Source organism: Oncorhynchus clarkii, chromosome 20, assembly GCF_045791955.1.
Source record: "Oncorhynchus clarkii lewisi isolate Uvic-CL-2024 chromosome 20, UVic_Ocla_1.0, whole genome shotgun sequence".
Classification (NCBI taxonomy): domain Eukaryota; kingdom Metazoa; phylum Chordata; class Actinopteri; order Salmoniformes; family Salmonidae; genus Oncorhynchus; species Oncorhynchus clarkii.
In genome coordinates this window covers 6512269-6540085 of record NC_092166.1, presented here as the reverse complement: position 1 = coordinate 6540085, position 27817 = coordinate 6512269, and the positions used below count along the sequence as shown (strand labels likewise).

General features: G+C 45.1%; 1 protein-coding gene across 1 annotated transcript in view; it reads right to left on the bottom strand.

The window, feature by feature from the left end:
* Window positions 1-3650: 3650 nt before the first annotated feature.
* The window catches only part of LOC139376607 (uncharacterized), a 44430-nt gene continuing 20263 nt past the window's right edge, over window positions 3651-27817 (bottom strand). The window contains exons 2-4 of the mRNA XM_071119383.1: window positions 5886-6818; window positions 5236-5768; window positions 3651-3925 (exon numbers count right to left, since the gene is read on the bottom strand). Coding sequence (XP_070975484.1) covers window positions 3651-3925; window positions 5236-5768; window positions 5886-6818 — 1741 coding nt within the window. The remainder of the gene's footprint in view (window positions 3926-5235; window positions 5769-5885; window positions 6819-27817) is intronic.

Sequence of the window (27817 nt, the reverse complement as noted above, 5' to 3'; positions counted from 1 at the left end):
CCCCGGTGATGCGTTGTGCAGACCTCACTACCCTCTGGAGAGCCTTACGGTTGAGGGCGGTGCAGTTGCCATACCAGGCGGTGATACAGCCCGCCAGGATGCTCTCGATTGTGCATCTGTAGAAGTTTGTGAGTGCTTTTGGTGACAAGCCGAATTTCTTCAGCCTTCAATTCAGTTTGTCTGTGATGTGTATGCCGAGGAACTTAAAACTTGCTACCCTCTCCACTACTGTTCCATCTATGTGGATAGGGGGGTGTTCCCTCTGCTGTTTCCTGAAGTCCACAATCATCTCCTTAGTTTTGTTGACGTTGAGTGTGAGGTTATTTTCCTGACACCACACTCCGAGGGCCCTCACCTCCTCCCTGTAGGCCGTCTCGTCGTTGTTGGTAATCAAGCCTACCACTGTTGTGTCGTCCGCAAACTTGATGATTGAGTTGGAGGCGTGCGTGGCCACGCAGTCGTGGGTGAACAGGGAGTACAGGAGAAGGCTCAGAACGCACCCTTGTGGGGCCCCAGTGTTGAGGATCAGCGGGGAGGAGATGTTGTTGCCTACCCTCACCACCTGGGGGCGGCCCGTCAGGAAGTCCAGTACCCAGTTGCACAGGGCGGGGTCGAGACCCAGGGTCTCGAGCTTGATGACGAGCTTGGAGGGTACTATGGTGTTGAATGCCGAGCTGTAGTCGATGAACAGCATTCTCACATAGGTATTCCTCTTGTCCAGATGGGTTAGGGCAGTGTGCAGTGTGGTTGAGATTGCATCGTCTGTGGACCTATTTGGGCGGTAAGCAAATTGGAGTGGGTCTAGGGTGTCAGGTAGGGTGGAGGTGATTGTGTCCTTGACTAGTCTCTCAAAGCACTTCATGATGACGGATGTGAGTGCTACGGGGCGGTAGTCGTTTAGCTCAGTTACCTTAGCTTTCTTGGGAACAGGAACAATGGTGGCCCTCTTGAAGCATGTGGGAACAGCAGACTGGTATAGGGATTGATTGAATATGTCCGTAAACACACCGGCCAGCTGGTCTGCGCATGCTCTGAGGGCGCGGCTGGGGATGCCGTCTGGGCCTGCAGCCTTGCGAGGGTTAACACGTTTAAATGTCTTACTCACTTTGGCTGCAGTGAAGGAGAGACCGCATGTTTTCGTTGCAGGCCGTGTCAGTGGCACTGTATTGTCCTCAAAGCGGGCAAAAAAGTTATTTAGTCTGCCTGGGAGCAAGACATCCTGGTCCGTGACTGGGCTGGATTTCTTCCTGTAGTCCGTGATTGACTGTAGACCCTGCCACATGCCTCTTGTGTCTGAGCCGTTGAATTGAGATTCTACTTTGTCTCTGTACTGGCGCTTAGCTTGTTTGATAGCCTTGCGGAGGGGATAGCTGCACTGTTTGTATTCGGTCATGTTACCAGACACCTTGCCCTGATTAAAAGCAGTGGTTCGCGCTTTCAGTTTCACACGAATGCTGCCATCAATCCACGGTTTCTGGTTAGGGAATGTTTTAATCGTTGCTATGGGAACGACATCTTCAATGCACTTTCTAATGAACTCGCACACCGAATCAGCGTATTCGTCAATGTTGTTATCTGACGCAATACGAAACATCTCCCAGTCCACGTGATGGAAGCAGTCTTGGAGTGTGGAGTCAGCTTGGTCGGACCAGCGTTGGACAGACCTCAGCGTGGGAGCCTCTTGTTTTAGTTTCTGTCTGTAGGCAGGGATCAACAAAATGGAGTCGTGGTCAGCTTTTCCGAAAGGGGGGCGGGGCAGGGCCTTATATGCGTCGCGGAAGTTAGAGTAACAATGATCCAAGGTCTTTCCACCCCTGGTTGCGCAATCGATATGCTGATAAAATTTAGGGAGTCTTGTTTTCAGATTAGCCTTGTTAAAATCCCCAGCTACAATGAATGCAGCCTCCGGATAAATAGTTTCCAGTTTGCAGAGAGTTAAATAAAGTTCGTTCAGAGCCATCGATGTGTCTGCTTGGGGGGGGATATATACGGCTGTGATTATAATCGAAGAGAATTCTCTTGGTAGATAATGCGGTCTACATTTGATTGTGAGGAATTCTAAATCAGGTGAACAGAAGGATTTGAGTTCCTGTATGCTTCTTTCATCACACCATGTCACGTTGGCAATGAGGCATACGCCCCCGCCCCTCTTCTTACCAGAAAGATGTTTGTTTCTGTCAGCGCGATGCGTGGAGAAACCCGTTGGCTGCACCGCTTCGGATAGAGTCTCTCCAGTGAGCCATGTTTCAGTGAAGCAAAGGACGTTACAGTCTCTGATGTCCCTCTGGAATGCTACCCTTGCTCGGATTTCATCAACCTTGTTGTCAAGAGACTGGACATTGGCAAGAAGAATGCTAGGGAGTGGTGCACGGTGTGCCCGTCTCCGGAGTCTGACCAGAAGACCGCCTCGTTTCCCTCTCTTTCTGAGTCGTTTTTTTGGGTCGCTGCATAGGATCCACTCCGTTGTCCTGTTTGTAAGGCAGAACACAGGGTCCGCGTCGCGAAAAACATATTCTTGGTCGTACTGATGGTGAGTTGACGCTGATCTTATATTCAGTAGTTCTTCTCGACTGTATGTAATGAAACCTAAGATGACCTGGGGTACTAACGTAAGAAATAACACGTAAAAAAAAACAAAAAACTGCATAGTTTCCTAGGAACGCGAAGCGAGGCGGCCATCTCTGTCGGCGCCGGAACTGCAAAAAAGTGAGGCCAGTTGGACGTACTGCCAAATTCTCTAAAACAATGTTGGAGGCGTCTTATGGTAGAGAAATGAACAGTATATTATCTGGCAACAGCTCTGGTGGGCATTCCTGCAGTCAGCATGCCTATTGCATGCTCCCTCAACTTGAGTGGCCTTTTATTGTCCCCAGCACAAGGTGTATCTGTGTAATGATCATGCTGTTTAATCAGCTTCTTGATATGCTACACCTGTCAGGTGGATGGATTATCTTGGCAAAGGAGAAATGCTCACTAACAGGGATGTAAACAAATTTGTTCACAACATTTGAGCGAAAGAAGATTTTTTTTGTGCGTATTGAACATTTCTGGGATCTTTTATTTCAGCTCATGAAACATGGGACCAACACTTCACATGTTACGTTCATATTTTTGGGTAGATACGTATCGAATCGTCTTGAAAGGGAAAGATGCACATCCCATAGCGTCCCTGTATGGCTGTATCTCTTAAAGTCACCCCCGGTGTAGAACATGGATCATCAACTACATTCAGTCGGGAACCCTGGTGCAGAGTATGTCATTTTACTGATAGGTTCATCATGTGTAGGGTTTGCCTCATTTTTACTCCTATAGGGAAATGCTTTTCCCCTTAGAGAGAGAGAGAGAGAGAGAGAGAGAGAGAGAGAGAGAGAGAGAGAGAGAGAGAGAGAGAGAGAGAGAGAGAGAGAGAGAGAGAGAGAGAGAGAGAGAGAGAGAGAGAGAGAGAGAGAGAGAGAGAGAGAGAGAGAGAGAGAGAGAGAGAGAGAGAGAGAGAGAGAGAGAGACTCCCTGCAAAAACACTCATCTGCATGAATCTAATGTCTTGTGAAGTTTAAGATTCATTTTAAATCAATTGTGAAATTAATATTCTTACTGGCCTTCATTAGTATAGATACAGGCTTCTCAAAACAAACTCTTTAACTTTTTTTTTTTTAAACAAAGCCATCGTAATATGTTTGAGAAGAATGTACAGTACACATCCACTTGTACAGTTTGTCCCAGGTCTTGTACTGCGTGTCCCAGGTCTTGTACTGCGTGTCCCAGGTCTTGTACTGCGTGTCCCAGGTCTTGTACTGCGTGTCCCAGGTCTTGTACTGCGTGTCCCAGGTCTTGTACTGCGTGTCCCAGGTCTTGGAGACAATGCTCAGGGAGCTCTGAGGAGCACTACCTGAGAACCTCCAGAAAACCTCCCCTCCAGAAAAAGTATCTGGTTTATAATGGCAGTTAATTATAGAGACAAGCAAAAGATTTTCCGCCAGTCAACTAAAGGACGGTTTCATTTATGCTCCCTGTCAGCAAAAGAAAAGGAAATAAACAACTTGAGAGGAAAATTGTTTGTTTGGGAATAGTCATTTTCCAGCTATCAGCACTCAGGGGAGAATAAGGCCTCAATGTTTGTACAGTATTTCTCTGTAATGGGTATGTTGCTTTGTCTCATCTATAGAAATAGTGTATTATACAGTGAACAGGGCCTGAAGCTACACACTATACACCTTGGTGGGTGACCACAATGGCGTGTTAGTTGGAAGTATGATTGATGACAAAAATACAATCTTACATAATGTCATGATCCTCATTGGTAATTTCAACAAATGCAATGTGCCCTTTGGTTTTGAGAGAACTTGTTAATAGCAGCTTCTCACCTATTCATTATTTATGCTATAGTTTCGTTGCCATGGGAGAGTGACTGTCTGCATGAAATGGACTGAAGTAGGTGAAAATGTCCATTGTCCATCACCAGACAAAGAATATTAATACTCTCTCTCTAACACACCCACCCACGCACAGCTGATACCATCATGCTAATGCTAATGTCGCTGGAGAGGTTTGAACCACAGCTGATTCCATCATGCTAATGCTAATGTCGCTGGAGAGGCTTGAACCTCAGCTGATTCCATAATGCTAATGCTAATGTCGCTGGAGAGGCTTGAACCTCAGCTGATTCTATAATGCTAATGCTAATGTCGCTGGAGAGGCTTGAACCTCAGCTGATTCCATAATGATAATGCTAATGTCACTGGAGAGGTTTGAATCACAGCCGATTCCGTCATGCTAAAGCTAATGTCACTGAGAGGCTTGAACCTCAGCTGATTCCATCATGCTAATGCTAATGTCGCTGGAGAGGTTTGAACCACAGCCGATTCCATCATGCTAACGTTGCTAGAGAGGCCTGAACCTCAGAGGCAAATAAAACCTAAATTAATGAGTGCTATTGTGACCTTCTGGATCAAAGAGACCTCCTCTCAATACATCTCTACTGTATATTACAACAACTCTCTCTCTCTCTCCCCATGTCTCTCTTTCTCTTTCTCTTTCTCTCACTCTTACCCACTGCACAGAGAGAGTCACTTCGTACAATCCTCCCCCATTTGACCCCTGACTCTTAAGACACTTCATTATCTACAGTGTGCGCTGTGTACTTGCACATTTATAGATGTGGTGAGATATTTGTTTCCAGAGTTGGCAGTATACAAGCTGGGGAGTGTAGGCACTGTAGAGGCTGGGGAGTGGAGATACCATGGAGGCTGGGAAGGGGAGATACCATGGAGGCTGGGAAGGGGAGACACTGTAGAGACTGGGGAGTGGAGATACTGTAGAGACTGGGGAGTGGAGATACCATGGAGGCTGGGAAGGGGAGACACTGTAGAGACTGGGGAGTGGAGATACCATGGATGCTGGGAAGGGGAGACACTGTAGTGTCTGGGGAGTGGAGATACTGTAGTGTCTGGGGAGTGGAGATACTGTAGAGGCTGGGGAGTGGAGATACTGTAGAGGCTAGAGAGTGGAGATACTGTAGAGACTGGGGAGTGGAGATACTGTAGAGGCTGGGGAGTGGAGATACCGTAGAGGCTGGGGAGTGGAGATACCGTAGAGGCTGGGGAGTGGAGATACTGTAGAGGCTGGGGAGTGGAGACACTGTAGAGGCTGGGGAGTGGAGACACTGTAGAGGCTGGGGAGTGGAGACACTGTAGAGGCTGGGGAGTGGAGACACTGTAGAGGCTGGGGAGTGGAGACACTGTAGAGGCTGGGGAGTGGAGACACTGTAGTGTCTGGGGAGTGGAGATACTGTAGAGGCTGGGGAGTGGAGATACTGTAGAGGCTAGAGAGTGGAGATACTGTAGAGACTGGGGAGTGGAGATACTGTAGAGGCTGGGGAGTGGAGATACCGTAGAGGCTGGGGAGTGGAGATACCGTAGAGGCTGGGGAGTGGAGATACTGTAGAGGCTGGGGAGTGGAGACACTGTAGAGGCTGGGGAGTGGAGACACTGTAGAGGCTGGGGAGTGGAGACACTGTAGAGGCTGGGGAGTGGAGACACTGTAGAGGCTGGGGAGTGGAGACACTGTAGAGGCTGGGGAGTGGAGACACTGTAGAGGCTGGGGAGTGGAGACACTGTAGAGGCTGGGGAGTGGAGACACTGTGGATGCCGGGAAGGGGAGACACTGTAGAGGCCGGGGAGTGGAGATACTGTGGAGGCTGGGAAGGGGAGACACTGTAGAGGCTGGGGATTGGAGATACCATGGAGGCTGGGAAGGGGAGACACTGTAGAGACTGGGGATTGGAGATACCATGGAGGCTGGGAAGGGGAGACACTGTAGAGGATGGGGAGTGGAGGCACTGTGGATGCCGGGAAGGGGAGACACTGTAGAGACTGGGGAGTGGAGATACCATGGAGGCTGGGAAGGAGAGACACTGTAGAGACTGGGGAGTGGAGATACCGTGGAGGCTGGGGAGTGGAGATACCATGGAGGCTGGGAAGGAGAGACACTGTAGAGACTGGGGAGTGGAGATACCGTGGAGGCTGGGAAGGGGAGACACTGTAGAGGCTGGGGAGTGGAGATACCGTGGAGGCTGGGAAGGAGAGACACTGTAGAGACTGGGGAGTGGAGATACCGTGGAGGCTGGGAAGGGGAGACACTGTAGAGGCTGGGGAGTGGAGATACCGTGGAGGCTGGGAAGGAGAGACACTGTAGAGACTGGGGAGTGGAGATACCGTGGAGGCTGGGGAGTGGAGATACCATGGAGGCTGGGAAGGAGAGACAGTGTAGAGACTGTGGAGTGGAGATACTGTAGAGACTGGGGAGTGGAGATACCATGGAGGCTGGGAAGGAGAGACACTGTAGAGACTGGGGAGTGGAGATACCATGGAGGCTGGGAAGGAGAGACAGTGTAGAGACTGTGGAGTGGAGATACTGTAGAGACTGGGGAGTGGAGATACCATGGAGGCTGGGAAGGAGAGACACTGTAGAGACTGGGGAGTGGAGATACCATGGAGGCTGGGAAGGAGAGACACTGTAGAGACTGGGGAGTGGAGATACCATGGAGGCTGGGAAGGAGAGACACTGTAGAGACTGGGGAGTGGAGATACTGTAGAGGCTGGGGAGTGGAGATACCATGGAGGCTGGGAAGGAGAGACACTGTAGACACAGCAATTATGTTACTGTACGTTTGTAGTAAAAAGCTGTGTGAGTTCATAGATCATAGCCAATATCTATTTTATCACTTGGCGCACCCATCACTCACTATGGGAGTTTGACAACGTCATCTTGTTGTATGTGGTTATAACACTGCGCATGTACTGGGAATGCAAAAGAGTTTCCTTCCCATGAGAATGGACTTGTTCTCCACCTCCAAGCGCACGGCAATGTGAATACATTTTGTATGGCTTTAGCTAATAGACGTGGGTTCAAATAATATTTGTTTACTTTCAAATCCATTTGGTAGGCAGGGTTTGCTCCGTTGGGACTGTTCCAAATGCACGAGGCTAGAGTATTTAAAATGAGACAATTACTATTGTAACCCAGGTCTGCTAGCAATATGAGCCTATAAATCACAATTTATATTATATGAATATTATTCATGGGCCCTCCCATATATTAACTGATTATTTTCACACTGTTACGACAAGGTAACCTTGTTCATCGTGCCTGAGAATGCGTGGGCTTAGGCAATCTGCACATGTACTTTTAGTTTGTTTGTTGGAGAGTTTTTGTTGTTTTTGTTGTTTACAAGTCATGTAGAGTGTCAAGGTCCAAATGCTGGAGTAACTTTTCTGCGTTTACATTTTTATTTTTTTTACATTGTCTAAAAAAAAACCTTCACGATCCCTCACAAAATCATGTAAAACACACCGAAAACATTCAAACAGTACTAAGTGTGAAACGTCCAAGGATCCGACATTATCAGATGTATTTTCTTTTGAATCTGATGGCTGAATCCTGGCTACGGGTGTTTTGTATGCAGTGTGCAGCGGAGTCTATCAAGATGGTGCATCTCACTATGTGTTAAAGAAGTAATGTCTGGGTTGCAATGTATGGCACAAGCCATTACACTGACATTTAATGTTCCCGCAGGAATGACGGAGACATTCTACTGTACACGACTTCAAGGTGACATAAAAGAATGCCCTTGACATCCTTCCCTCTCGTCGGCTCATAAAAATCTGCCTCGCCTGAGACATCGCCACCACTGTTCACAGCTAGATGCCAACGGCTTGTGTAAAATTACACGATAAGGTGTTATAATAATGTGTGTGTGTGTGTGTGTGTATTTTGGAGGTTGAGATTGGCAGAAAACAAATGACGATATCTCACAAAAATTGACAATAAAGTATCTATTCTGTTCTGATAAGAACAGTGCCCAACAGCCTTATCAAACATCTATAGATTGTGAGATTGTCTTCCGTCGTTTCTTGATATATTACGAAAACCCAGATGTATCACAATAACGTGGGCTAGTGCCCTGAATAATCTCATCTCCATCTCTCTGTAAACAAAGTGGAAAGGTGTTCAATGTAAAACTGTCAAGACAAAGCGTTTGCGCAGTTTAAGATCATAGTTTATAGTTGGTGATTAATATTGAAAACACAATGTAATATTACTTCCAGCAAGAGCAGCAGGGAGGAAATCCCAAAAAGCATGTCTAACTTTGTTGTAATATTTCCCTCTTCATAAAATGACTACAGAAACCCACGTTACCTGATTTAAATGACTACAGAAACCCACTTTACCTGATTTAAATGACTACAGAAACCCATGTTACCTGATTTAAATGACTACAGAAACCCACCTTACCTGATTTAAATGACTACAGAAACCCACCTTACCTGATTTAAATGACTACAGAAACCCACCTTACCTGATTTAAATGACTACAGAAACCCACCTGAGAAACCTAATCCTGAGAGCCATGTTGACGGTTTGTACTGAGTAATCCCGAGAGCCATGTTGATGGTTTGTCCTGAGTAATCCTGAGAGCCATGTTGACGGTTTGTACTGAGTAATCCTGAGAGCCATGTTGACGGTTTGTACTGAGTAATCCTGAGCCATGTTGACGGTTTGTATTGAGTAATCTCGAGAGCCATGTTGCTGGTTTGTACTGAGTAATCCCGAGAGCCATGTTGACGGTTTGTACTGAAACAGTGTTGCTTACTATGTAAAAGTAGTATAATAGTGTCTGTCTGTGATGCGAAATGATCAGGATTGTCTCTGAATGGGAATGTCTTTATAAACTCTTTATAAGCCTTACTTAGGCCTATGCAGGCAGGCTAGGCCCACAGCAGCTCAACAGAGTTGTGTTAATTAGAAATTAAACAACAAAACTAACTGAAACCATTGCCTGCTGTTTTAGGGTTTTAGGCTGGGTTTCTGTACAGCACCTTGTGGCATCAGTTGATGTAAGAAGGTCTTTATAAATCATTTTGATTGATTGATTGATTGATTGATTAGAGTGGTCCAATAAGAAACTTTTTTGTTTTCCGTTTCAAAATGTTTTTTAAACGTTTCTCCATTGCCCGCTCTAATGAACAGGACCCTTACAGAATATCATTACAGTGTGATGGGTCTCATGTGATGTACACTGTAGATGTCATTAACATTTGCTCGTCTGATAAATAAGCATTTCCAACAATTCTGTAAAAGTCTATGACTAGGTAAATTGGGAAGAAACTACATCACAAAGCTTTTTCTCCTGTCAGAGTACCAAGAACCACTTTATGTCATGACATTTCTTGGAATCTCAGGAATAGCTTAAATCTCTCGTTCTTTTCAAAAAGACCCTTAAAAAGACCGTAAATAACATGGGCTCAGTTAAAGATGTTCTGGTTGGAAGCTCAGGGACAGCATGCATGCATGCCCCTAAGTTCCTTGTCCTCTGTAGCTCAGTTGGTAGAGCATGGCACTTGTAATGCAAGGACAGTGGGTTTGATAAGTGGCATAGATTATTATATTCTTATTGTGCTTTTATAGTGATCCGCTACGATTTACAGTGCATTTGGAAAGTTCCGACCCCTTGACCTTTTTCTCATTTTGTTACGTTACAGCCTTATTCTAAAATTGATTAAATTGATTTTTTTCCTCATATACACACAATAGCCCATAATGACAAAGCAAAAATGGTTTATTTGAAATTGTTTTCAGAACCTTTACTCAGTACTTTGTTGAAGCAACTTTGGCAGCGATTACAGCCTTAAGTCTTCTTGGGTATGACGCTACAAGCTTGGCACACCTGTATTTGGGGAGTTTCTCCCATTCCTCTCTGCAGATCCTCTAAAGATTTGTCAGGTTGGATGGGGAGTGTTGCTGCACAGCTATTTTCAGGTCTCTCCAGAGATGTTCGATTGGGTTCGGCTCTGGCTGGGCCACTGAATGGCATTCAGAGACTTCAGAAGCCACTCCTGTGTTGTCTTAGCTGTGTGCTTATGGTCGTTGTCCTGTTGGAAGGTGAACCTTCGCCCCAGTCTGAGGTCCTGAGCACTCTGGAGAAGGTTTTCGTCAAGGATCTCTCTGTACTTTGCTCTGTTCATCTTTACCTCAATCCTGACTAGTCTCCCAGTACCTCTCACGGAAAAACATCCCCACAGCTTGATGCTGCCACCACCATGCTTCACCGTAGGGATGGTGCCAGGTCTCCTCCAGACGTGACGCTTGGCATTCAGGCCAAAGAGTTCAATCTCGGTTCCATCACACCAGAGAATCTTGTTTCTTATGGTCTTTAGGTGCCTTTTGGCAAACTCCAAGCTGGCTGTCATGTGCCTTTTACTGAGGATTGTCTTCCATCTGGCCACTCTACTATAAAAGCCTGATTGGTGGAGTGCTGCAGAGATGGTTGTCCTTCTGGAAGGTTCTTCCATCTCCACAGAGGAACTCTAGAGCTCTTTCAGAGTGACCAACGGGTTCTTGGTGACCTCCTTGACCAAGGCCCTTCTCCCCCGATTGCTCAGTTTAGGAAGAGTCTTGTTGGTTCCAGACGTCTTCCATTTAAGACTGAATGAGGCAATTGTGTTCTTGTGGACCTTCAAGTCTGCAGAAATGTTTTGGTACCCTTCCCCAGATCTGTGCCTCAACACAATCCTGTCTCGGAACTCTTCGACCTCATGGCTTGGTTTTTGCACTGACGTGAACTGTCAACTGTGAACTGTCAACTGTGGGACCTTATATAGACAGGTATGTGCCTTTCCAATCAATTGAATTTACCACAGATGGAATTCAATCAAGTTGCAGAAACATCTGTAGTCGGAGAATCAGAATTAGCTCGGTAACATAGATAATTAAGATGTCTTATCTGCTTAATATGCTTATATGATTAAAACTGTTGAACTCTTGTTATTGGAATATCTCACTTTGGACTCTGGTGTTGGCAGCTGCACTTCCTCCCTCATATGGGCCTTAGTCACCTGGAGTCCAGAGAGGGGAGGAGTCAGACTTGTCTATCACATGCCACTGTTGCTATGCAGAATATCAGAAAGGGAAGAGGACAGGAGGGAACATTGTCTTCATATGTGAATGTGTCTTTACCTATTTTTTAAACCATGTGAAGGGATGGCGTGATTAACAGGGAACCAATTACTTGTCCCCACAATATCTGTGTGCCAGTCACTCCCTCCTTCGACCTTGGGGAGATAAGGTCTGAGACAAGATGGGTGGAGTAGTGTCTGGAACCATTGTACATCATCTCTGATGTTGCACCTATCCTGGTATAGTGTATGACCTAGAGGTTCACTCCCCTCAGTGAGCTTGTCCAGGCGTGTGGTCAAGGACATGGGTTTTACTTGAGATAGGGTTAACCCCGTATAAAATGGTTTATTGATATTTGATCTTACCACAGTGGGCACCTTGAAAAGGGGATACACTGGCGTTTACCTTCTACAATGGATTCATTAAGGTTTTTTCAAATCAGAGTAACTCAAGCTGGTTGTGTGTGTGTGCGCAAACAGACAAGGACATCATCTTATCTAATAAGGAGACATCATCCCATCTAATAACGAGAAATCATCCCATCTAATAAGGAGACATCATCCTATCTAATAAGGAGGCATCCTATCTAATAAGGAGGCATCCTATCTAATAAGGAGGCATCCTATCTAATAAGGAGGCATCCTATCTAATAAGGAGGCATCCTATCTAATAAGGAGACATCATCCCATCTAATAAGGAGGCATCCTATCTAATAAGGAGGCATCCTATCTAATAAGGAGGCATCCTATCTAATAAGGAGGCATCCTATCTAATAAGGAGGCATCCTATCTAATAAGGAGGCATCCTATCTAATAAGGAGGCATCCTATCTAATAAGGAGGCATCCTATCTAATAAGGAGGCATCCTATCTAATAAGGAGGCATCCTATCTAATAAGGAGGCATCCTATCTAATAAGGAGGCATCCTATCTAAAAAGGAGACATCATCCTGTCTAATAAACAAACAAGGACATCATCCTACCTAATAAGGAGGCATCCTATCTAATAAGGAGGCATCCTATCTAATAAGGAGGCATCCTATCTAATAAGGAGACATCCTATCGAATAAGGAGAAATCCTATCTAATAAGGAGACATCCTATCTGAAGAGGAGGCATTCTATCTAATAAGGAGGCATCCTATCTAATAAGGAGGCATCCTATCTAATAAGGAGACATTCTATCTAATAAGGAGACACGGGCATCATCCTATCTAATAAGGAGACGCGGACATCATCCTATCTAATAAACAGACGAGGACTTCATCCTATCTAATAAACAGACAAGGACATCATGTAATCTAATAAGGAGACATCATCCTATCTAATAAGGAGACACGTACATCATCCTATCTAGTAAAGAGACATCATTCTATCTAATAAGGAGACAAGGACATCATCCTATCTGTAACGACATTCCTCCTTCACTATGAAAATACAAAACAATAAACGTGAACATGAACGAAACCGAAACACACACACGGAAAACAAACAGCCACAACTCAAAAGTGAAACCCAGGCTACCTAAGTATGATTCTCAATCAGAGACAACTAACGACACCTACCTCTGATTGAGAACCATACTAGGCTGAACTCAAAACCCCAACATAGAAAAACACACATAGACTGCCCACCCCAACTCACGCCCTGACCATACTAACTAAAGACAAAACAAAGGAAATAAAGGTCAGAACGTGACACTATCTAATAAACAGACAAGGACTTCATCCTATTTAATAAGGAGACATCATCCTATCTGATAGAGAGACATCATCCTATCTAATAAACAGACTTCATCCTATCTAATAAGGAGACATCATTCAATCTAATAAACAGACAAGGACATCATCATATCTAGTAAGGAGACATCATCCTATCTAATTAACAGACAAGGACATCATCCTATCTAATGAAGAGACAAGGACATCATCCTATCTAATAAGGAGACATCATCCTATCTAATAAAGACACAAGGACATCATCCTATCTAATGAAGAGACAAGGACATCATCCTATCTAATAAACAGACATCATCCTATCTAATAAAGACACAAGGACATCATCCCATCTACTAAAGAGACAAGGACGTCATCCTATCTAGTAAGGAGACATCATCCTATCTAATAAGGATACAAGACGACATCCTATCTAATAAAGAGACATCATCCTGTCTAATAAACAAACACCATCCTATCGAATAAACAGACATTTTCCTATCGAATAAAGAGACAAGGACATCATCCTATCTAGTAAGGAGACATCATCCTATCTAATAAAGAGACGTCATCCCATCTAATAAAGAGACATCATCCTATCTAATAAGGAGACATCATCCTATCTAATAAGAAGACAAGACGTCATCCTTTCTAATAAGTAGACGTCATCCTATCTAATAAGGAGACAAGACGTCATCCTATCTAATAAGGAGTAATCATCCTATCTAATAAATAGACATTGTCCTATATAATAAGTAATTCACATTGCCAGCCCATTCAAAGCGGCATCAGTCGATATCTCAACCACCTTTATTTCTCTCATTGACCCAGACCCACACCACTTGTAGAACAGCAAAATGCTTTGTTTCACACATTTCGTTCAGTTACATCAAACATCGTTTTTGCAATTGTTACTCAACTGAAGATGGGTTTCCTAGAGAAATCCATAAGAATTTTGGAAAAGCTCCACAGTCCCACTCCCTACAACTTCCTCCTTTGAGAGCGACTTGACATCAAAGCATCATTCTGGGATATTACCAAGGAACACTCCTGAGGGTAAGGTCCTCTGGGATATTACCAAGGAACACTCCTGAGGGTAAGGTCCTCTGGGATGTTACCAAGGAACACTCCAGAGGGCAAGGTCCTCTGGGATGTTACCAAGGAACACTCCAGAGGGCAAGGTCCTCTGGGATGTTACCAAGGAACACTCCAGAGGGCAAGGTCCTCTGGGATGTTACCAAGGAACACTCCAGAGGGCAAGGTCCTCTGGGACGTTACCAAGGAACACTCCAGAGGGCAAGGTCCTCTGGGACGTTACCAAGGAACACTCCTGAGGGTAAGGTCCTCTGGGATGTTACCAAGGAACACTCCAGAGGGCAAGGTCCTCTGGGACGTTACCCACAAACACTCCAGAGGGTAAGGTCCTCTGTGATATTACCAAGAAACACTCCCAAGTAAGGTCCTCTGGCATGTTACCAAGAAACACTCCTGAGGTTAAGGTCTTTAAAGATGGCCACATTGACTCTCATTTCCCCATCTTCTAATGGAAGGTCAAGAGAATGTGGCCCCAATTCTTCTAGCCAGGTGTTCCTTTGATTAGCTACTGACAGCAAGCAACCAATCAATCACGGCCCTCTAAGAGGTGTCTATCACACAACAGGTGGAGCAAGGCACCATGGGTAGGCCAATGATGCGGACCGCTGCGAACTGACATGGCGATGATGAGGATGGGCACTTAACTGCACACCAGAGAGTTCACAAGAACACATACTGCTAAGAAGGGATTGTTTTGTTTTGTAGTAGGCTGTAGGGTGTTGCACAGGGAAGGGAATAGGGAGGGCGAAAGCGCTGTTACCACATTTACAAGAACAGTAGTCACAGTATATTTAGACTGGTAGTTACATTTCCCCAGCCCCATCTGTCTGCTTTATACAACACCAAGTTGTACTAAGGGCTGGTTGTACTAAAGGCTGGTTGTACTAAAGGCTGGTTGTACTAAAGGCTGGTTGTACTAAAGGCTGGTTGTACTAAAGGCTGGTTGTACTGTTTGGCTGAAAAAGAAACAGAGGTTTGTGGATTGTGCGCAAAAAAAGAGGTGACAGTCAAACGAAACGCCCGTCATAAATTGAGCTAAACCAAATTTTAATTACTTACATTAAAATCCTTGCTTTCAAGTAATACCACACCGTCTTCGCAACAGGCACCCAGTTCCGCTTTGTGCATCGCAAGGTGGCTGGTTTGGTTTTGATAGTGTTGGTGTAGTCATTAGAGGTGTGTAGCTCCTATCTACCCACTGATGGTGTGGGCTGTGACTGTTTGAAGGAGGCATTAATCTCAAATAAAACGCACACCAGGCATTATACCCCAATCAACAGTAGATTCATGCACCACCAACCCCATGTTGTGCTTCATTCTGCCAATTGATCTGAGGGCAGTTGTTACCTTGTGTGAACACTGAGAAGATGCAGCTTTTGAAGTTAGAAGCGAATGAGCGAGATGGTGCAGACAGCAAGGCATGTAACCTTGCTGCACTAAGAAGATGTCAATGTATACTCTCTTTAAAACAACAAAATGACTGTGGTCAGATATAGTCATTTAAAGGGGATGAGTATTACACAGCCGTAATATTAAAAGGTACAATCTGCAATATTTCCAGCTGTTTCAATCGTCATTTCAATTAATTATATACCCATTGATTGTTAAAGAATAATATACATGCTTTATGGGCTTTTACAACACTCTTACCCCATCATATCCCAAAGAGCAATGCAGGATTCAACCTCACAACTGTCATCATGCTCTAACTAACCCATTGAACTGGTGTCTAACTAACCCACTGACCTAGTGTCTAACTAACCCTCAACCCTAGTGTCTAACTGACCCACTGACCTAGTGTCTACCTAACACACTGAACTAGTGTCTACCTAACACACTGACCTAGTGTCTAACTAACCCACAGACCTAGTGTCTAACTAACCCACAGACCTAGTGTCTAACTAACCCACTGACCTAGTGTTTCTGTCATCATGCTCTAACTATCCCACTGACCTAGTGTCTAACTAACCCACAACCCTAATGTCTAACTAACCCACTGGCCTAGTGTCTAACTAACCCACTGACCTAGTGTCTAACTAACCCACTGACCTAGTGTCTAACTAACCCACAACCCTTGTGTCTAACTAACCCACGGACCTACTGTCTAACTAACCCACTGACCTAGTGTCTAACTAACCCACTGACCTAGTGTTTCTGTCATCATGCTCTAACTAACCCACAACCCTAGTGTCTAACTAACCCACTGACCTAGTATCTAACTAACCCGCAACCCTAGTTTCTAACTAACCCACAACCCTAGTGTCGAACTAAACCGCTGACCTAGTGTCTAACCAACGCACTGAACTAGTGTCTAACTAACCCTCAACCCTAATGTCTAACTAACCCACTTACCTAGTGTCTAACGAACCCACGGACTTAGTGTCTAACTAACCCACAGCCCTAGTGTCTAACTAAACCTAGTGTCTAACTAACCCACTGAACTAGTGTCTAACTAACCCTCAACCCTAATGTATAACTAACCCACGGACCAAGTGTCTAACTAACCCACTTACCTAATGTATAACAAACCCACAACCCTAGTGTTACTCTGTTATGCTCTAACTCACTGAGCCATCTGTGTTTGAGGGGAGATGTTACTGAATATCAGATGGGGGAGTACCTAAAAGGTCACATCACCATATCACTTCCCCAGTCAGAATTCCCAGTGTGAATGAATGGTGGTGGTCATCTCCCAGTATTTCATCATCCAATCCTAATTTGATGTATTGAACCTCCTCACCTCAATTACAATACATCGGGGGGGATTCCAGGCTTTGGACACTTGATCATGTAAATGTCTTCCCCCTTCCATTTTGCAATCTCATTTCACCGACGGGCTGCACCGCCCCAAGGTGGACGAGGTTCGGGGGGTATGATGGGGGAGCAGGGTGTGTGTACAGTGTCTGTGTGTGCACATGTGTGTGTGTGTGTGTGTTGGTGGAGCAAGGTGTGTGTGTGTTGGTGGAGCGGGGTGTAGTCCCATTGGATGAGGTTGTGAAGCACATCAGGCCGAGGCCCGGGGGAAAATGACATATGTAACAAAAGACGTTCTCCCATCCCTTCTCCCCCCCAGAATATCAATGAGGCTTAAACCAACTCATATCGCAAGTGGTCGTTTGGATGCAGTGCTGTCGAAATCCCCCCTGGTTCGAGAAGCGCTCGGCAACAACCTCACAGTGGATTAATTGACGGTTCAGCAGGAAGGTTAATAATCGGTATCAGCAGTCAGGGGGGGGAATGCTGGGGTGGATGTATTTGTACTATGTTAAACAAACAAACCATCCAACTGTACAAGACGTAACAGAAGAGCCTGTTAGGGAGGGATCCCCTGGGGACTACACTACCAAGCCAGCTGTTTTTCACAGATATCAAGAGCACATTTTTTTAACGGCAGTGATGCACTGTTGTACGGTGGTAAAGATGGATAATGAAGAGCTCCCCACTTGGTACAGACGTCAATTCAACGCCTATTAATAATATGCATGTAAATCTCTCAAGGCTCAAAGTGGAGGAGAGATTGACTTCATCGCTAGTTGTTTTTGGTAAGAAGCAAAGCTGAATAAATCTGAATGCACCAAGTTGCCTGTTTAAACTACTAGTAGATTAAAAAAACAAAAACATGAGCTGGCGCACACCCAGAATAATAGTTTGGGTGGAGGTGCTGACTAACGGCGAATGAACAATAAACTATCAAAAAAAAATAAAGTTGCACACCCCATGTATAAACTCACAGTAATTTAATGGGTATTTACCAACGTTTCGGGATCACTGTACCTTCCTCATCACTGTGCCTTCCTCATCACTTTGCCTTCCTCTAGTAGTTTAAACAACTAGAACACAACCCATGCATGCTCCACTAGACATGCCACCAAAGGTCTCTTCACAATCCCCAAGTCCAGAACAGACTATAGGAGGCGTATAGTACGACAGTGCACTCAGAAAATATTCAGACCCCTTGACTTCCACATTTTATTGCGTTACAGCCTTACTCTAAAATGTATTAAATTAATCTACACACAATACCCCATAATGACAAAGCGAAAACGAGGTTTTAGAAATTGTCTTAAAACATTTTTTTTTAATTACAAAAAAATTTTTTAGGAGACTCGAAATGTAGCTCAAGTGCATCCTGTTTCCTTTGATCATCAAAATAAAATAAAATATATTTATATAGCCCTTCTTAGATCAGCTAATCAGCTGATCTCAAAGTGCTGTACAGAATCCCAGCCTAAAAACCCAAACAGCAAGCAATGCAGGTGTAGAAGCACGGTGGCTAGGAAAAACTCCCTAGAAAGGCCAAAACCTAGGAAGAAACTTAGAGAGGAACCAGGCTATGAGGGGTGGCCAGTCCTCTTCTGGCTGTGCCGGGTGGAGATTATAACAGAACATGGCCAAGATGTTCAAATGTTCATAAATGACCAGCATGGTCAAATAATAATAAATCACAGTATCATCCTTGAGATGTTTCTACAACTTGATTGGATTCCACCTGTGGTAAATTCAATTGATTGGACATGATTTGGAAAGCCACACACCTCTGTATATAAGGGTCAAACAGTTGACATTGCATGTCAGAGCAAAAACTATGACATGAGGTCGAAGGAATTGGCCCTAGAGTTCCGAGACAGGATTGTGTTGAGGCACATATTTGGGGAAGGGTATCAAAACATTTCTGCAGCGTTGAAGGTCTCCAAGAATACAGTGGCCTCCATCATTCTTAAATGGAAGAAGTTTGGAACCACCAAGACTCGTCCTAGAGCCATCTCTGCAGCACTCCACCAAACAGGCCTTTATGGTAGAGTGACCAGACGGAAGACACTCCTGAGTAAAAGGACCATGACAGCCCACTTGGATGTAGCCAACGGCAACTAAAGCCTCTCATACCATGAGAAACATGATGTTCTGGTTTGATGAAACCAAGATTGAACTCTTTGGCCTGAATGACAAGCGTCACGTCTGGAGGAAACTTGGCACCATTCCTACGGTGAAGCATGGTGGTGGCAGCATCATGCTGTGGGGATGTTTTTCAGCTGCAAGGACTGGGAGACTAGTCTGGATCGAGGGAAAGATGAACGTAGCCAAGTACAGGGAGCTCCTTAAAGAAAACCACTTGAACCAGATGGAACATCTCTGGAGAAACCTAAAAATAGCTGTGCAGCGACGCTCCCCATTCAACCTGACAGAGCTTGAGAGGATCTGCAGAGAAGAATGGGAGAAACTCCCCAAATACAGGTGTGCCAAGCTTGTAGCGTCATAGCCAATGCTGTAATCGCTGTCAAAGTGCTTCAACAAAGTACTGAGTAAAGGGTCTGAATACTTATGTAAATGTCATATGTTTGTTTTTTTTTGTTTTTAAAAAAATTGCAAAAATGTATAAAAACTGTTTTGCTTTGTATTTTGTGTCGTCGATTGATGAAAAAATAAACGATTTCATCCGTTTTAGAATAAGGCTGTAACTTAACAAAATGTGGAAAAGGTCAAGGGTCTGAGTACTTTCCGAATGCACTGTGCATAGAGCCATGGCTACATGGAACTCTATTCCACATCATTTGACGATTAAACTATTGAATCAATTTCTTGGAGCTTCATACATACAAATGGGTTTCAGTCCAGGCTATGTAAAGTAAACTAATGTGATCCAGGTGTGAAAGGTAAAGCAGTAGTCTTCACTTCAATAGAGTAACTCAACATCATTCTCATGGCCCTTCAAAAATCCCTAGCTGCCACAGTAAGGGGAATTGGTTTGACCACAGCCTACAACACTCCCTTTCCGACTGCGAAGTTCGACAGGCTTTTAAAGACGAGATAATGCCTTTACCTTGATAAGTTTCATTTGTCATTTGGATTACTGCAACACATCAATGGAACCAGTACTGTGCCTCTTGTCAGTGGGGTTCAGATGAGCTTTGAAGCCACTAGCTAGCTTTTTTTTCTCCATCCTCTCACTGCTGTTGTTTACAATCTTCCTCAAATTGTGAAACAGGTCTGACAGCCGTTGGCTCATAAATATTGTATTGTTGGTTGATTTCAGGCATTGTCGTGAAGGGCTTTATCTTTCCAGAGTGGAAGAGACACAGCTTCTCAGGTCCTTAAGTTTATTTGTCGTATCCGAGTGAGTGTTTTCTTTCTTCATTGAAAACTTTTGTCCCTTATTATGATATCAACACCTATGTTATCAATTTTCTTTGACATTACTGGGTGAGAGTTGATGTTCATTGACTGTTAGCTACTTCCATTTCTGGTTAATCCATTTCAAGACGTTACCTTTTGAGTGGTCTGAAACGGCTGGTTAGAACATGTCCATGTTGATTTACCAACATCAAAACCAAGCGTTAAAGATGAAGGAAGGGAATGTTACGTGGGAACAACCATTTTAAATTAAAGTAAATTTGAAAAATGAATCACCGTGACTAAGAATAAAGCTGTAGTGTCAGATGTCGCCATGTCGTAAATCACCAATACAATCACAAACAACTGTAGCTAGCTAAAGTTAATTAGCTAGCTGAGTGATTCTAGCTAACTAAAAGCGGACTAAACTCCACGGTGAAGGACTTCCTTCATTGTGGAGTTTAGTCAGCTAGCTAACAAACTAATGGAAAGATTCGCTACTAAAATGTAAGGACTAGCATCTAGGAATTTTTAATTCCTTAATATTTATCTATGTTTCGTGAACATAAATAATAGTTGTCCAAAAGCACAGCATTACCATTATAAAATGTTCACTAGGATAATCAACACATACAGACAACATGTTATTTGACTTTCTTTCTTTTGTGCCCCATCACACAAAATAAATAAAGTGATCCCCCCTCTTACTTATCAAGTGGTGCGGAAATCGAGATAACAAGGTACAAAATATGCTAACGAGGCAAATACTTTTTTAATGAGCAATGGATTTAGCAAGGAGTGTAGTGTGGGGGGAGCACTGGAGACCAGAGTACAAACTCTGAGGGAAAAGAGCTAGTCCCCCTGACTGACTTTGCACCAGGCATCTGTTCCCTCTCCCCATCCCATTATCCGCTATGGCTTATAATTAAGCTGTCTCTCCCTCAGGGGAAAGGAGAAAGAAGATAGAGGCATGGGGAGGTGGAGAGTCATTCCAAGGTCCGTCGGGGGAGCTCTGACTATATCTACCATGGAATATCGACACTGCGATTACAGGAAGATTTGATTGGGAAAAAAAAAATGCAAATCCCATGCAATACGAGCGTAACACAACTAGAGTATGTAGGCGGATCCAAACCAGATAGGTTTCACTTTTGCTACATTCCAATGAGTCAGGGACCAACTGAGAGGAACTGTGACGCATCATGTACATGTGTATTGGTAATGCTGTACACCACTTTGTCAAATGACACCAGCATATGTAGAGATCCACACAGTGTGTTTGGCCCAGCTTTGCATTTTTCACACAACCTTTTCATCAACCAGTATAGCCATGGGACCTCATTTATCAATCATGCGTGCGTGAACCATTCCACGCAAGTGTGTGTAAATGTACCATGCGTACGCACAGTGGTAAGTGACTATAGAAACTACTTGTCAGGCATAGAAAGGGGGAAATATATGTTGAAAATGTGTGAAATTGTGAGAGTAACAATTCAAGGATATTTTGATTTCTTTGTATTTCCATTGTGAATTCATGCAACATATCTTGCTTGACATGCTATATAATTTGACCATATCAGAGCATTTCATCCGATAATAATTAATATGAATTACAGTCATTTGTAAATTAGAGGCACATGTGAAAGTGAAACCATTGTGAAAATACTATAAAAGACTGAGATAATGGGAAATGGAATGAGAGATGGCTGATCTTGCTCCAGATCTGGACCTTTTCTCCAGAAAGTACAGATTGTCTCATAAGATACCGTGTCTCCAAATTTTTTGGGGGTATTTTTGCTAGGATTTAAGACCTACATTAAAAAGTCAAAACATGCCATTCCAGTGCACATCCTAGTGCTATCCATCCTCTGGTTTTTGGTAATGGGCAATTTTCAGGAGCTTGTTGATCGGCATCTCACAGTCCTTGATGAGCCAATGCTTTGGATGCAATCATCAGCAAAACGAACAATAACATACAATTTCCATACACAATCGCACAACAGGTTGAAGTCAAGAGGGGTTTCTTTGCCATCGATGGGTTCCCAAATACAAATAGACCAATAGACGGCACCCACATCGCCATTAAAGCACCATCCCAAAACGAGTTTAACTATGTAAACAGAAAATGCTTCCACTGTTAATGTGCAGGTGATAGGTGCAAAAGACACTGCTGAATGTGGTGGCAATGTGGCCAGGTGGAACGCACAACTCGTTCCTTCTGCAGAACACCTCCCACACATGCTGTGACCTCACCTGGTTTAATTGATGTCTGTAGAGACAATAGCTCTCACATCATCACTCAGTGCCTAGGTTTGCCTCCACTGTTTTCACATCCTACCATACCTTGGTCTGTACATTATGCATTGAATCTATTCTACCGCGCCCAGAAACCTGCTCCTTTAACTCTCTGTTCCGAACGTACTAGACGACCAGTTCTTACAGCCCTTAGCCGTACCCTTATCCTACTCCTCCTCTGCTCCTCTGGTGATGTAGAGGTTAATCCAGGCCCTGCAGTGCCTAGCTCCAATCCCATTCCCCAGGCGCTCTCATTTGTTGACTTCTGTAACCGATAAAAGCCTTGGTTTCATGCATGTTAACATTAGAAGCCTCCTCCCTAAATTTGTAATTCACTTTAGCACACTCTGCCAACCAGGATGTCCTAGCCTGGCTTAGGAAGGCCACCAAATACCCTGAAATTTCCATCCCTAACTATAACATTTTCCGACAAAATAGAACTGCCGAAGGGGGCGGAGTTGCAATCTACTGCAGATAGACTTCAGAGTTCTGTCTTAGTATCCAGGTCTGTGCCCAAACAATTTGAGCTTCTACTTTTCCAGAAACAAGTTCCCGCTTTTGCTGCAGACCACCTTCTTCCCCCAGCTGTGCCCTGGACACCATATGCGAATTCATTGCCCCCCATATATCTTCAGAGTTTGTGCTGTTAGGTTACCTAAACTGGGACATGCTTAACACCCTACAATCTAAGTTAGATGCCCTCAATCTCACACAAATGATCAATGAACGTACCAGGTACAATTAAAAATCCGTAAACACGGGCACCCTCATAGATATCATCCTAACCAAACTGCACTCCAAATACACCTCTGCTGTCTTCAACCAGGATCTCAGCGATCACTGCCTCATTGCTTGCGTCCGTAATGGGTCTGCGGCCACCCCTCATCACTGTCAAATGCTTCCTAAAGCACTTCAGCAAGCAGGCCTTTCTAATCGACCTGGCCTGGGTCCCCCAGAAGATATTGACCTCATTCCGACAGTATAAGTTGCCTGGTTATTCTTTAAAAGTGCTTTCTTCACAATCTTAAATAAGCATGCCCCATTCAGAAAATGTAGAAACAGGAACAGATATAGCCCTTGGTTCACTCCAGACCTGACTGCCCTTGAAAAGCACAAAAACATCCTGTGGTATACGGCATTAGCATCGAATAGCCCCCGAGATATGCAATTTTTATTGAAGTTAGCAACCAATATACACAGGCATTTAGGAAAGCAAAGGCTAGCTTTTTCAAACAGAAATTTGCATCCTGCAGCACAAACTCCAAAATGTTCTAGGACACTGTAAAGTCCATGGAGAATAAGAGCACCTCCTCCCAGCTGCCCACTGCACTGAGGCTAGGAAACACTGTCACCACCAATAAATCCACAATAATTCAGAATTTTCAATAAGCATTTTTCTACAGCTGGCCATGCTTTCCACCTGTCCACCCCTACCCAGGTCAACAGCCCTGCACACCCCACAGCATCTTGCTCAAGCCTCCCCCATTTCTCCTTCACCCAAATCCAGATAGCTGATGTTCTGAAAGAGCTGAAGAATCTGGAACTACTCAGACAGAGTTCAGTGTGTCAAATTGGAGGGCCTGTTGTCCGGACCTCTGGCAGTCTCTATGGGGGTGCCACAGGGTTCAATTCTCGGGCCGACTCTTTTCTCTATGTATATCATTGATGTAGCTCTTGCTGCTGGTGATTCTCTGCTCCACCTCTATGCAGACGATACCATTCTGTATACTTCTGGCCCTTCTTTGGGCATTGTGTTAACTAACCTCCACACGAGCTTCAATGCCATACAACTCTCCTTCCGTGGCCTCCAACTGCTCTTAAACTCAAGTAAAACTAAATGCATGCTATTCAACCAATCACTGCCCGCACCTGCCCGCCCGTCCAGCATCACTACTCTGGACAGTTCTGACTTAGAATATGTGGACAACTACAAATACCTAGTTCTGGTTAGACTGTAAACTATCCTTTCAGACTCACATTAAGCATCTGCAATCCAAAATTAAATCTAGACTCGGCATCCTATTTCACAACAAAGTATCCTTCACTCATGCTGCCAAACATACCCTCGTAAAACTGACCATCCTGCCGATCCTTGACTTCAGCGATGTCATTTACAAAATAGCCTCCTTCTCTCTACTCAGCAAATTGGATGCAGAATATCACAGTGCCATCCATTTTGTCACCAAAGCCCCATATACTACCCACCACTGCAACCTGCATGCTCTCGTTGGCTGGCCCTCGCTTCATATTCGTCACCAAACCCACTGGCTCCAGGTCATCTATAAATCTTTGCTAGGTAAAGCTCTGCCTTATCTCAGCTCACTGGTCACCATAGCAGCACCCACCCGTAGCACGCGCTCCAGCAGGTATATTTCACTGGTCACCCCCAAAGCCAATTCCTCCTTTGGCTGCCTTTCCTTCCAGTTCTCTGCTGCCAATGACTGGAACGAATTGCAAAAATCACTGAAGCTGGAGACTCATATCTCCCTCACTAATTTTGAGCATCAGCTGTCAGAGCAGCTCACAGATCACTGCACCTGTACATAGCCCATCTGTAAATAGCCCATCCAACTACCTCATCCCCATACTGTTATTTATTTTTGCTCCTTTGCACCCCAGTAATTCTACTTGCACATTCCTCTTCTGTACATCTATCACTCCAGTGTTTAATTGCTAAATTGTAATTATTTCACAACGATTTCCTATTTATTGCCTTACCTCCCTTATCTTACCTAATTTGCAGACACTCTATATATACTTTTTTTCTATTGTGTTATTGACTGCATGTTTGTTTATTTCATGTGTAACTCCGTGTTGTTGTTTGTGTCACACTGCTTTGCTTTATCTTGGCCAGGTTGCAGTTGTAAATGAGAACTTGTTCTCAACTGGCCTACCGGGGTAAATAAAGGTGAAATAAAAAATAAAAAACAGCAATGTTGACCTTATACACCTACAGAAGGAAGCTGTTGAAGATGGATGACTTATTGATGATGTCACGAACCTCGCCGAGGATGGTGCCTCTTCCTGTTCGGGCGGTGCTCGACGGTCGTCGTCGCCGGCCTATTAGCTGCCATCGATTCCCTTTCCGTTTGTTTTGGGTTATTGGTTAATTGGGTACACCTGTTTTGTATTATGATTTGTTTGTAGGGTATTTAAGGGCACTAGGCCCGCTGGGTATTTGTGCGGGCTTGTTTTTGTTACTCTGTGTTTTGTTGGTGTGATTTATTATTGTATTTATTCTCCGGACTGTTTAGTCCTGTAGTTGTTTTGGACTAGCAACGTATTTACGCCCTGTGTGTTGGCGTGACTGTTTTTGTTGCGCTGGGGAATAAATCTGAGGAAAACGACTGAACCTGCTCTCTGCGCCTGATTCCACCCACCACACCTAGTAGATCGTAACAGAAGCCCGCACCCCTTGAAATGGAGTCAGCAGGAGCAGCGACCACTCCTCTCCCCACTATGGAGGAGCGCGTTCATCACCATACAGCTGTCCTCCATCGGATTGGTACCGCGATGGACCAGATGATGGAGAGGATGGAACGATGGGAGAGGAGTGGTCTCCCGACATCTACCCCAGCTCCCCCACCCCCGACACCACCTACTCCACCTACATCGTCCTCTGGGTCCGGCGCACTACGTCTCTCCCCCCCGAGGGAGTACGATGGAGCGGCTGCTGGGTGCCAGGGATTTTTGCTCCAGCTGGAGCTCTACCTGGCTACCGTGCGTCCGGCTCCCTCGGGTGAGGAGAGTGTGAGCCTCCTCGTCTCCTGTTTAACGGGCAGGGCCCTGGACTGGGCTAACGCAGTATGGAACAGTCCAGACTCAGCTCGGGACAACTACCTGGAGTTCACCCGCCGTTTCCGAGCAGTGTTCGATCATCCACCGGAGGGTAAAGCGGCGGGTGAGCGACTGTTCCACCTCAGACAGGAGACGAGGAGCGCGCAGGACTTCGCGTTGGAGTTTAGGACCCTAGCTGCTGGTGCTGGGTGGAATGACAGGGCCCTGATGGACCATTACCGGTGTAGTCTCCGGGAGGACGTCCGCCGGGAGCTGGCTTGCAGGGACACAACTCTCTCCCTGGATGAACTAATAGACATGTCTATTCGATTGGACAACCTGCTAGCTGCCCGCGGGCGTTCAGAAGGGGTCCTGTTAATTCCACCGTCCAGCTCTCCCACTCCCACTCCGATGGAGTTGGGAGGAGCTGCTTCTAGGGGGATCAGAGGGGGCTCCTCCTGCTCCTATTGTGGACGGAGAGGACACACTTCGGACCGGTGTTGGAGGAGTCCCTCTGGGAGTCGAGATGGTCGGCAGAGCGCTCCTCGGCCACCCCAGGTGAGTAAGCACCAAACTCACCCAGAGCTCCCTGTTGGTCACATGTTTTTGTTAGTTTTTTTCCCTGCATTTTTCCCCTCTCTTCAGCATAAGGCGCTAGTCGATTCAGGCGCAGCTGTGAGTTTTATGGATCGTGGACTCGCCCGTAAATTGGGTATTCCGTTAGTGCAGATAGACCCACCTGTCCCCGTGCACTCCTTAGATAGCCGACCGCTAGGGTCAGGGCTGGTCAGGGAGGCCACGATTCCGCTGGACATGGTAACGCAGGGGAATCATAGGGAGAGGATCAGTTTCTACCTTATTGATTCACCTGGGTTTCCGGTGGTGTTGGGGGTTCCCTGGCTGGCTATTCACAATCCCCTTATTTCCTGGAAACAGGGGGCTCTTAAGGGGTGGTCAGACGAGTGTTCAGAGAGGTGTTTAGGAGTTTCCATCGGTGCCACGACGGTGGAGAGTCCAGACCAGGTTTCCACCGTGCGCATTCCCCCCGAATATGCCGATTTGGCTATCGCTTTTAGTAAGAGGAAAGCGACCAAATTACCACCCCATCGACGGTGGGATTGCGTGATAAACCTCCTGGAGAACGCTGCACTTCCCCGGAGTCATGTGTACCCACTGTCACAGGAGGAGACGCTGGCTATGGAAACATATGTCACGGAAGCTCTGAGACAGGGGTACATTCGGCCCTCCATGTCACCCGTCTCCTCGAGTTTCTTTTTTGTGAGGAAAAAGGAGGGAGGTCTGCGTCCGTGCATTGATTATCGAGGTCTCAATTCGATCACAGTGGGTTTTAGTTATCCGCTACCTCTCATCGCTACGGCG